General features: G+C 41.1%; 1 protein-coding gene across 6 annotated transcripts in view; it reads right to left on the bottom strand.

Moving 5' to 3' along the window:
• Positions 1–12304, bottom strand: part of tcf12 (transcription factor 12) — a 182380-nt gene that overhangs the window by 135717 nt on the left and 34359 nt on the right. For all 6 annotated transcript variants that reach the window (XM_017711637.2, XM_017711641.2, XM_037534451.1 and 3 more), the window contains one exon: positions 240–316. In XM_017711637.2, the coding sequence (XP_017567126.1) occupies positions 240–316 (77 nt within the window). The remainder of the gene's footprint in view (positions 1–239; positions 317–12304) is intronic.

Genomic DNA, 12304 nt, shown 5'->3' with positions numbered 1-12304 from the left:
AAAGAGAGAAAGGAAGAGAGTGAGTGAGAGACAGAGAGAGAGAGATTGAGAAAGAGAGCAAGCGAGCGCGCACGAGAGAGGGGGAGGGAGGGGGAGGGAGGGAGAGAGAGAGAGAGAGAGAGAGAGAGAGAGAGGGAGACATGGGAGAGATGGGAGGGAGAGAGAGAGGAGAGAGAGAGACATGGGAGAGATGGGAGAGATGGGAGGGAGCGAGAGAGGAGAAAGAGACTCAGTCTTACCCTGGAGGACTCGTCATACGAAGGGCTGGACTGGCCACCTGGGGCCCAGGACGCCTCTGCTGTCCGCTCATCTATACCTGTCAACAGAGCAGATACACAACTCCATCAGACCTGCGCCGCTCTACAGTACAGCACACAGGCACACACAGGCACACACACACACACACACACACACACACACACGTTGAATTCCTTCATTTGGTGCTTCATTTCCCACCAAAGCTCTCTTGGAAGCAAACCGGGGCATGATTTTTCTGGACCACAGATCATTTGTTTGGCGCTGACCCAAACACGGGTGGAGTGTTCACACCTGACAAAACAGACTGAACCAAAAAAGTCTGATCGGTCCACAACAAACAAAGCAGGCATGAAAGCACCCTGATACCACATTTGCTGTACTGTTGCAGAAACTCAGCTGTTGAGCTGCGCTGGTTGAATATGCGCAGAGCTGCAGGCAGATATAGTATATCTATAGCGTGAGCTTTCAGACAGAGATAATGACTTCGGGTCTCGACGAAAAAGCAGGTAAAAATATGGCTCAAGGAACGTGAATTCAGAGAAAGCACTTGGAGAAAGCTTCGTGCTTTCATGTGCAGTGAAACCTAAGCGACTACATACTGACTGACACTCGCAATTCTGTTGTGTCTCACTAGTTCCCATGCGTCAAACACAAGACCTGTAGGCCAGATCAGGCCTGTGACATAATTCTGTCCAGCCTGCAAAGTCATTTAATTTTATATTAATATAAGTTCCACACTGCACTGCACTACAGTGCCCAGCATGCACTGCAACCTAATGTGCACTCTGACTCTTATACCCTAACAACAGTCAGTCTATGGGACATTGGTTACACCTTAATTCTACACACCACGTACAGAACCAAACACACTAGTGGCATTTCAGCTGCAGTTCAACCAGTATAAACATTAAATGTCAGCTCAGCAGCTCAGAAGCTGAGCCCAAGTCTTGGTGAAGGTGCAGCAAAGAAAAGATGCCAGGTGTTTAGTTCAAGCAAATAGGTAGGTTTAAAAGACTGTGCTCCTGGGGACATTTGAATTTTGAATATTTCAAGTATTCATGTAATATTTCAAGGTCTACTACAAGTTCCGATATTTTGCTGTTGACAATTTGATGCATTTTAAATAAATAATGACCAGTTCAGGTTCTAGTAAAAATGTTAATTAAAAATAAAATAAAAACACAGCTGTTCTCTAGCCCACAAATTTGTTGTGATTTTTAATATGGCCCTTTTAGTGGCCGAGTTGGACACTAGACTAGGCACAGTTCGCCTGCACTAGATTAATGACATTTTTATGGCCGAAGTAAAGACAACATACTATGACCACAACTTTACTCAACAGCCCTTTTATGTTTATTTATCTGATAATAATCCTGCTCACATGCTACAGTGCTCATCAGTGTTAGGGGCCGTCTCAAAATTACCAGAATGAAGTCTTGCTAGTGTTGTTGTTGTTACTACTACTACTACTACTACTACTACTACTACTACTACTACTACTACTACTACTACAAGCTGCACTTATATTTTATTGTACTGCACTGTGTATTGTAATTTATTGTATTGTATTTTACAGTATTGCATTGCATTGAATGGCAATTCAAAAAGACTAACTGCATCAAATACAGTCAGCCTGTAAACAATAACAACAAAACCAACAACAACAAACCTCAAACTGCATAGTACCAAGCAGCTGACTGGACATCAGCCCAATGGCATTATCTTATTTTAAATCATTTTTAAGTAAGTTTAGACAATGAATAGACAATACTACTGCCATCAGTCCTTCACAGCCCTTTTAAATGTCACTCTACTACTGTGCTGCTGCATTTTATCCATTTGTAAAGTTGAATATCATGGTGCTAAATTTCTACCCACTCTTGATTCGAGTGTAGCAGTTTAAGAGGAGAAAGAAGAAAATTGAAACGTTTCTTAGAAAACAATGAACATCAACGAGCAACCATTCATGTGCAATGAAAACGGAGAGTTCATACTAAACAGGCGTGCACAGCAACATTCTGCTGGCAGGGGAAAGAAAGAAAGAGTGGAGAGTCGAGTGACTAATCCATTCTACTTCCATTCAAGAGCTGGGCTCTACACGCCGGCTGCCAATTCGCACTGCGTCATTTATTTTGCTTTACATAAATCACGCTCAGAAACATGTCGCTACCCTGCGCCGAAGCGCTGGCGCTCGCACCGGAGCGACTGGGCCGCTCTGTGATTTGGCAGTGATGTATAGCTGAACCTCATCAAAACAGCTGAGCACTGAAACCTGATGAAGCTCATATTTTATGCCGCTCTCAAAGACAGCTACCAAAAACACGCAGAGAAAAAAATATATATAAATAAATAAAAGTTGACAATTGAATAGATTCAACATCTGGTATGTGATGAACAAATACAATATCTAGTTCTCTCAAAATTGCATTTTGTCAGCGCTGTTGGGTAAAGATATATGAATTCTTAGGTCTTTGCGCTGTTTGAGCCAATATTGTTTTGCAGGTAACAACATTCCATTCCACAGGCTCATGTACGAGCCGCAAAATTGCAGGAAAAAAACATCAATATCTCAGAGTTATTGATAATCCATCTCAGTAATTTCACCCCAGCACAATGCTCTTCATTTGATTCCTCCCTGTTATACCATACAAAACATATCAGAACTGAAGAAAACCAATTGTGAAGAACGCAGTAGTCCCTGCGCCGCCGCTGAGCGGAGATTACAGAAATAATAATAAAAAATTGATAAATGTCGGGCTAACATTTTCTTAACTATATGCAAAGCCTTACTGGCTGTAAACAGCCTCGCACTGCATGGCTGGGCAGGACACATACTAAACAGCAACTACAAGCTAGATACATTTGCATAAAGAGAACAACCAGGGAGAGAGAGAGAGAGAGAGAGAGAGAGAGAGAGAGAGAGAGAGAGAGAGAGAGAGAGAGAGAGAGAGAGAGAGAGAGAGAGAGAGACAGCAAATGAAAGAGCACAAGAGAGAAAGAGAGCGAGCACATGACAGAGAAAGACAGTAAGAGAGGACAAGCAAAAGAAGAAGAGTGATATAGAGCATGAGCGAGAGAAAGAGAGGGCATATGATAGAGGCAGAGAAAATGCTTGAGAGCGAGCATAAACAGAAACAAAGGGAGAGAGATATGACAGAGAGCGAGAGGACAATAAGGGAAAGAAAGCAAGTGATATAAAGCATGAGAGCAGAAGAGAGAGAGAGAGAGTGAGCATAACAGTGTTAGAGAGAGAGAGAGAGAGAGAGAGAGAGAGAGAGAGAGAGAGAGAAAGAAAATGAGAGAGCGCAAGTGATAGAGGGCATAACTGAGCAAGAGAGTAAGAGAGGAAAAGAAAGAGTGATAAAAAGCATGAGAGAGAGAGAGAGAGAGAAAAAGCAAAAGCATGAGGCAGAGAGAGAGCAAGAGAGAGCATAAACAGTGAGACGAGAGATACCACAAAGAGCATGAGAGAGAGAGAGAGAGAGAGAATGAGAGAGAAAGGACAATAAAGAGAAAGAAGTAATAGAGAGAGCAACAGAGCACACAAGAGAGAGAGAGAGAGAGAACGCATAAAAGAGAGAAAGGACATTAAAGGAAGAAGTAATAGAGAGAGCAACAGAGCACACGAGACAGAGAGAGCGAGAGAGAGCAAGCAAGCGAGAGAGAGCGAGAGACATCGAGAGCGAGCGAGAGAGAGACACAGGCAGCATGTGCCAGAGAGAGAAAGAGATTTTCTGCTTTTCTCCCCCTGAAGGCCTACAACACATAATCAGAGTGTGTGGGCAAAGACTGATCTAAATCCAAAGACAGCATACAGGCCAAACCGTCTGTGTGGCATTCCTGCAAAGCCAACAGCGTCGCCTGTTCAACACAAACCAACACAGGCTCTCTTATTCTTCTCGTCACTCTGTAATAAAACATTTGGGCCATGGTTCACGTCACTGACGTACGTGATGCATGACGCTGGCATACATTAACATTAAGTGTCCACACATACTCTCTAATGAGTGAATTCAGCTGCTTCTGGTTTCTCACAGTGAAACGTCCATGCAACACTTGCTTCAAACCTAAATTAGACTAGAGAGTCTTGCAACTCACTTGAAACTCAGTTGGTCGGATGCAAGCATCCCAACTTGGTGAATCAAGCTTCATGAAACAGCCAATCAAAATGCTGATAATGCATCAGGTGATCATATCAAACATCATTATTTCAACTGGCTGATATTATCGGACAGTAAAAAAAAAAAAAGACTGTAAAAAAACAAAAAAAAAAAAAAAAAAATCAAGCAAAATTTAAGGCACATTTTATATTTTATTTGTTTCCAGTATGTTAAACTTGGCAAAACATGTAACTGTAATTAACAAAAAACGTTATTTCACTGGGGCGTTCAAACTTTTACACACAACTATGGTGTGTATATTAGAGATCTGAGTAAACAACATTGAGCAGATAAGATTTTTGGTCTGTATGTTTATACCACCTGAAGCAGAGGGGTGGTTGGCTGGGGCAGGAAAAGGCCTCATTCTGAAAACAAAACAGTGTTTGAGAGCAGAAATTGGGCTGGGTCACTAATTCACACTCACTCCCAGCTGGAATGTGTCAAAAAAAAGAAAGGACATGTGTTCTGTATTTACAGCAGGGGAAATGACCTCACAGGGAAGTCCTCCTCTGAGGGGCACTGAAGAATGTTTTGGCCGTGTGTCTTTACAGCGCTATCCATTACTTTCACTCCTGTTAAGAATATTATACAAACATGTGTTATACAGATTTCAAACTAACACACAGCTCGTGTCTTTTTTCAAGTAGTTTTGGCAGAAACGCGGTGACTGGGAGAAGTTTTCAAATGTTATAGATCCTCAGAGGGTAAGAAGGGTCTGTGAGAAAGAGAAAGAGAAAGAAAAAAATGAAGACAGAGCAAAGAATGAGAGAGCCAGAAAGATGAGAGACAGAGAGACAAAGATGAGAAAGAGAGGGAAGATAGAGAGGGAGAGACAGAAAGATGAGAGACAGAGAGACAAAGATGAGAAAGAGAGGGAAGATAGAGAGGGAGAGACAGAAAGATGAGAGACAGAGAGACAAAGATGAGAAAGAGCGGGAAGATAGAGAGGGAGAGACAGAAAGATGAGAGACAGAGAGACAAAGATGAGAAAGAGCGGGAAGATAGAGAGGGAGAGACAGAAAGATGAGAGACAGAGAGACAAAGATGAGAAAGAGAGGGAAGATAGAGAGGGAGAGACAGAAAGATGAGAGACAGAGAGACAAAGATGAGAAAGAGAGGGAAGAGAGAGAGACAGAGACAGAAAGATGAGAGACAGAGAGACAAAGATGAGAAAGAGAGGGAAGATAGAGAGGGAGAGACAGAAAGATGAGAGACAGAGAGACAAAGATGAGAAAGAGAGGGAAGATAGAGAGGGAGAGACAGAAAGATGAGAGACAGAGAGACAAAGATGAGAAAGAGCGGGAAGATAGAGAGGGAGAGACAGAAAGATGAGAGACAGAGAGACAAAGATGAGAAAGAGAGGGAAGATAGAGAGGGAGAGACAGAAAGATGAGAGACAGAGAGACAAAGATGAGAAAGAGAGGGAAGAGAGAGAGACAGAGACAGAAAGATGAGAGACAGAGAGACAAAGATGAGAAAGAGAGGGAAGATAGAGAGACAGAGACAGAAATATGAGAGACAGAGAGACAAAGATGAGAAAGAGAGGGAAGATAGAGAGGGAGAGACAGAAAGATGAGAGACAGAGAGACAAAGATGAGAAAGAGAGGGAAGATAGAGAGACAGAGCCAGAAAGATGACAGACAGAGAGACAAAGATGAGAAAGAGAGGGAAGATAGAGAGACAGAGCCAGAAAGATGACAGACAGAGAGACACACACACACACACACAAACATGCGTTACATATAAGGCCTTTATAAGGCAGAGAGAGAGAGATAGGGGGAGAGGGGAGAGAGATGGGGGAGAGGGGGGGAGAGAGAGAGAGAGAGAGAGAGAGAGAGAGAGAGAGAGAGAGAGGGGGGGAGAGAGAGAGAGAGAGAGAGAGAGAGAGAGAGAAGGGGAGAGAGAGAGAGAGAGAAGGGGAGAGAGAGAGAGAGAGAGAGAGAGAGAGAGACCCTTTCCATGGTTTGTTTCATTATGAGTCAGAAGCTGAATTTGTCCTTCAACAGAATCAGTGGTGATCAGTCACGAGGTTTTAGTCACTCAGCCTGAACTAAGTGTGTCGTTTTTCCAAACTACTCGTTTATAACTTTCTCTCCCACCTGGACGCAGTGAGTTCAGTCCACCAGGCTCTACCTGCTCTGCAGACACGATCTGCTGCTGTTCATCACTTTTACAGCCGCTCTCCTCTCCAGCACCGGCTGTAATAGATTACAGTAGTGAAACACTGCTGCTGCTGAGGCTTCAGCCTGCCAGACCAGATCTACCACACCCTCTCACCCTCACAGCGCCACACGTCCCACGATACACACACCCTTAGGGTGCAAAAACACTGATTTGTGGAAAGTTACAAAACTTTATTGCATTATATGCATTATTGATTGCAATTATACTCAACAAGATTCTGCACTCATATTTTGGTCAAAATAAATTGATCTGGCTAATTTAAAAACACAAAAATGCCTTTATTTACTGCATTTTATTTACTTTTTTTTTTTTTTACTGAAAGATTTTTAGTCCAGGCCAAGCCAACTAAAGAACAAATGTAAACACACCTTTAAAACACTGAATCGTTTCATAAACGCTAATGGAGCAAAAAGCTAATGGTGCTACCGATGAATTAAGGCGGATATCAATTAGCATTAAGTAAATGATGACATGGTAATTGGTGACTATTAACTTCTATTTGTTTGGTTGGCCATGTTAGCACATTTCTTTATTTTCAAACATCATTTAGGTTCTTTTTTCAGATTTTTTTGTTCCCCTTTCTTTTGCAATTTCCCAAGCAGCAATCATTATCTAATGGATCATTTTCTTAAAGGGTCCATATTCTACCTTTCCTCTAACACCTTTCTGCCCCTGAGGTTCATTTACAATGTTTCTGTGCATTTAAGCAACAAAAACAGCCAGAGTTCATTTTTACATGATTCAACCACTCTTTATCCCATGTTTTTGTTACTGGGCCTTTAAGACTGAAAATTTAAAAATGTAAATAACCTCTGTTTTGATTGGCGGCCTTGAAGTGTGCCTCATTCAAAAGGAAGTCAGAGGCAGAGCTAATCTGAAATGAATAGTATTTCAACGACGGCGACGACGACGACAACCGCACTGCCACTATTTTCGTAGCAACTTCACGTACCTTCAACAGCACAGTGGCAGTTTGTGTTGAGAGAATAAAACCATAACCAAAGGCAGTGAAACACATTTTTTTGGGAATAAGATTAGCCAGTGAGACATGTTCAATAGTCTAGCAGCTCCGGTGACAGATAATAGCTTATACTAGCCAAGTATAAGAATAAAAAGCCAACTTCAGTTTCATATATGCATTCATACAACAGTTAGTTCCGGCCACGCACGCTGATTGGCGGAGAGGCGTTCTATCTGAGCGGTATCACTCCGCTGAGACACTGTTGCCAAGCAACGACTTTGAGAGCTGTAGGAGACGCTCAAGTTATTTGAATGTTTTTACTTCTCACTTTGCCCCAAACAGAAAATGGATACTTTGAAGATCACATCTGACCATCAGCCGATTTGGTCAGACTACACTAAATTCCCAGACTGTCATTCGGTCTGCGTGGAGCTGGAAAACAAACTGCCGGCTGTGCAGCGAGTGGGTGGAGCTCGTTACTCTGACGTAGCACCAAGCTGCTTGTTAAGGAGCTATAATTTGGCAGAAGGAAATAAACATTAAAACATCTTAAACGCCGCGTTTCCCTGCCCAATTCATTAATTTCTTACTTTATTTATTTAACTGTTGTATAAAAGCATTAGAACACTCGGGGTTGTGTGTTATTACTATAACATCACAGCTGTGATGATCTACAGCAACCAAATCACAGCCGTGACGTTATTTCGCACGCTCCCTCTCGTGTACTTTTGCTTAAAAACGTTTCCTAATTAAGGGCTTTGGCAGTTTAGGAAGACATTTTTATTCCTTTTTTCGCAAAATCTCATGGATCAGAATTTTCTGTGTGACAGTTGCAGGTTATACGGGTCCAGTCCTAGACCAGACACCCCAACTAGAAGTGTTATTATTGTGAAAAGGAAGCTCAGCCACAAAGCAGCAGACGAACTGAAATGTAGATGAGCCAGGCCTTCTCATCAAACATCAGTGCCTGACCTCACAAATGCTCTTTTGACTGAATGGCCACAAATTCCCACAAAAAGCCTTCCCAGAAAAGTGGAGGCTGTTATAGCCACGAAAGGGGGCCAAATCCATGCCCATAGATTTGGAATGGGATGTGCAACAGGCTTGCACAGGTGTGATGATTGGGTGTCCACATACTTTTGGCTATATGTATCTCTCTTTTTCTTTTTTTCATGGTCATTCTGTATGTTCTGCCTGGCCTTCATCCACCTGGAGGATTGCAGCTGCAGCAGAGGCGACCCGACACACCATGTCCAATGTTGCAGCTTGCCAGCTCAAACGGTGGCAGGGCGTTCTTAATAGCGTAATCGAATACTATGAATAGGCTGAATAGGTGGACACATGCAAATGTGTTGAATGATGGACTGTGCCATCACAAAAACAGTCGAAAATGGGCTCTTTTTGTACTGTAAGTTTCATAAATGGACTACACACACTGGGGAGTGACCGGTTTTGAAATTTTGACAATGTTTACATATTACAGCATCTCCCATACGCATAGGCTTTTCTCTGGTGTCCCGCCCTTCTTAGTATATTGACTGGCGTCCAAGTACATTTTGTCGCCTTTTAACAATTTCCAAAATATTATGTACTGTTAATAATAAACAAAGACACTTTATGTGACATGAGATGCAATAAAAAAAATGAAAAAACTAAAAGGCAATACAAACTGATTTAAACCGGTTTTAATTCCAAGGTTTATTTCAGTCCTGTGGGAAACACTGTATTACATTAAAACCATTATTTTCTTTTTATCAATATTATTTTAAATAGTAAAACGCGGAAGTCGTTTTTTTCCATGGTATGTGCCCTTTAAAGAACCATAATTCACCCAAATTGTTGACCGGTCAGAGATTTGCGCTCCTACATACCGCAAGACTTTTCCCACACCTACATCTGCTGACAAACACACAGCTCTGCATCCCCACTCCGCTCACTCGGTCTACGCTCCGAGTGTGAATGTGCTGCAGGATCTGAAGTGCTCAGGCCCCCAACCAGGATCTTCTTCCCTTTCACCAGACACGTCCAATGTGTGTATCATATAGCTCATCTTTATAATTATTTCACAGGCGTAATTTTTTCATGCTTAATTATGAAAATTAGCTCCAAAATAAATGCAAATTATGCACGCATAAGCGCCCCTACCTAACTGCCGTGGATTTTGCGCTCTCGTTTGGTGCCAAAGAGCATTCATTTACATGCAATGTCTGTTGAGAGCAGGATTTAAATATGGATTTAACTTGGCACGGGTGCTGCCTTGTGAGCAAATCTTTGTCTTTCCTATTTTAGCGCCTGGCAGCCATTACAGATTCTTCTTTAACTTTTTTCCCCCTCTTGTCTAGGAATAATCTAGACTTTCATTCTGATCATGTTTATTAATTATTCAAGGACTTTAATATTAGCTCTAATTTATGGGTGTAGTGAACATGCAGCTTATGTGGCGACAATGTGAGTCGACATGATACAACACAGCAGTACTAGTGGAGTCGGAAATAACCTGGGGCAAAGGACAAATATGCCCCCAAGTACACAAGCAAGGAGGCAAACAATGCCCCCCAATAAGCATAAATGTTACATATGCATGATCTAATTCTACACTAGATATAATCTGACGCAACATAAGCTACATATTACATTGTGCATTTTGCAAAGCATCTCCATTTATGTATAAACCGGTCCTGAAATCTTTTGGCAAATATTGCTCCTTAAAATGTATGATATGATATACAACATAATATAATATATTATACTATTTAACACTGTCCACTGAGAGGTCGTTCGAAAATGTGGAAACTATAGAGATTGTTTGGGGTTTTTTTTTTTTTTTTTTTTTTTTTTTTACAATTAAAAAAACTCATTTTTAACTAATTTTTACAGCCAAATTGACTGACTAGGCAGTTTTTTTTAGTATAAGTATAAATAAAGTATAAACAAATTTTTTTAAATAAATAAATAATCCCAATGACATTATTTATTTACTTTTTATTCAAGGTTTCAAGGTTCAAAACATTCAGAGGAGTCCACATTTTCCTACCAGCATCCCCTAATAAGGTAGCTCTTACAACACATTTATCAGATGAGCCAAGCACTTTTATATTGGGGGTCAGTTTTTTTTAAAGAAGCTTTCAGCACTGAACAGTGAATGCGTGAATGCATGAATGCACGACTGGCCAGAAAATGTGCATATATGACTGGAACAGTCTTAAACTGGCCTGCGACCGTTGTACACACTGTCAAAATGAACATGAATTTTGTTTCACAACCAGCTCGACAGATTGCTAATAGGCTAACAAGCTATTCCAAGGAAATGTTAAGAAGAGCCGCTTAGTCCTTCCGACCAAAATCAAACCACATTTGGAGCCACAATATTTTGTCCTTTTTATTGAAGTAACGTTTTAAGACTGTAAATATGCCTTAGTATGTGCTAATGCACTAGTGTGGGCTAAAAACGACAAACAAAAAGCCAAACTAAAAGCAGACTGCTTCGCTTTAAGCTTTATCTTGGCTATAGCTTTTCACACATCTCTGACAGGAAACTTTTCCACAAACATAGAATAGTTTCTTGTAAAAGGTCTCTCAATTTTCAACCTTTTAAGAGGCTAAAGTGCTTCCAAATTTCCAGCTTCTTGCTCAAATTTTCCTGTTCTAACTTCCTAGCACCTGAGGCTGCAGAATGTAACCGCTGCACCATTTAAGGTGTAACAGGACAAATCAAACAAGAAGCTGGTGAATGACATGCTGACTTCAGCTTCATCACTTTTTAGTCTTTGACAGTTTCTCTCTGGAGATTAAACATATCCGGAAACCAGCTGAGGGCTTAGAAATGCAAATACATCTGTCCATTCATCTCTAAATAGTGATGTTCGCCTTAAATCTCTCGTTTCTTTGCCATTTCGTTGGCTGTTAGCTACGCGAGACTGTTGTCTGCATTGCTGTGTGACCAACCTTCAGGGTTAAAGGGTTATACATAAATCTTAGTTATACATAAATCCTGGAGTTAAAGACTATTTAGTGTTAAAACTGTGTTGAACGATCAGCAGAGCTTTATATTACAGCAAAGGAGGATTATTTTATTATTTTATTAATTCTGCTGTGGAGCCGCAACAGGGCAGAAAAGGAGCAGCATGTTGCCGACCCTGGGCTAAACCCTGAGTATTTAGACGTAAAGCTTTAAACCAGCATATCGTGGACTTACTGTAAAACTAAGTCTTACAAGCTTCAAATATCAAAACTGCCAAAGTGTATGAAACATAACATTGGAAACCTCCATGGATGTGCTAGAGAATGAAATTTTCCGACATTAAATATTTCTGTTTCATGAAAATTTTCAAGATATAACAAAAACCAAAAATGGCATATGCTTTATGTTAGTACAGGTTGTGCTAGAAGGTTGATGGTGACTACAGGAAAGGGACCCATGGCTGCAATGGAAGAGTGGTGCTTCGCATTTAAAATAGTTTAAAATGGTTTAAACAGTGTAGATATTGGCTTAAAAAGGCCTAAATCTATGTTTTTTGTAGCCAAAGCCAAAATGCGTAAGGAGAAACAAAGCAGCACCCAATGAGTACTTGGATAGTTCCCATCATGTGCGTCATAAAACCTGAACAACATTCAAAATGATTTAAATAAAACAGCCGACTGCCAGTTAGGTTGATTCTGACTGTACACCCAGAGTGGAAAGACATTAAAAAATACATAAATAAAATGTACAGAAGGTTAAAGGCCAGCCATGCTGTGACCG

The sequence above is a fragment of the Pygocentrus nattereri genome, chromosome 25 (genome assembly GCF_015220715.1).
Source record: "Pygocentrus nattereri isolate fPygNat1 chromosome 25, fPygNat1.pri, whole genome shotgun sequence".
In the NCBI taxonomy this organism is placed as follows: domain Eukaryota; kingdom Metazoa; phylum Chordata; class Actinopteri; order Characiformes; family Serrasalmidae; genus Pygocentrus; species Pygocentrus nattereri.
Note: the sequence above shows the minus strand (reverse complement) of the source record. Positions and strands in the feature narration are given on the sequence as shown.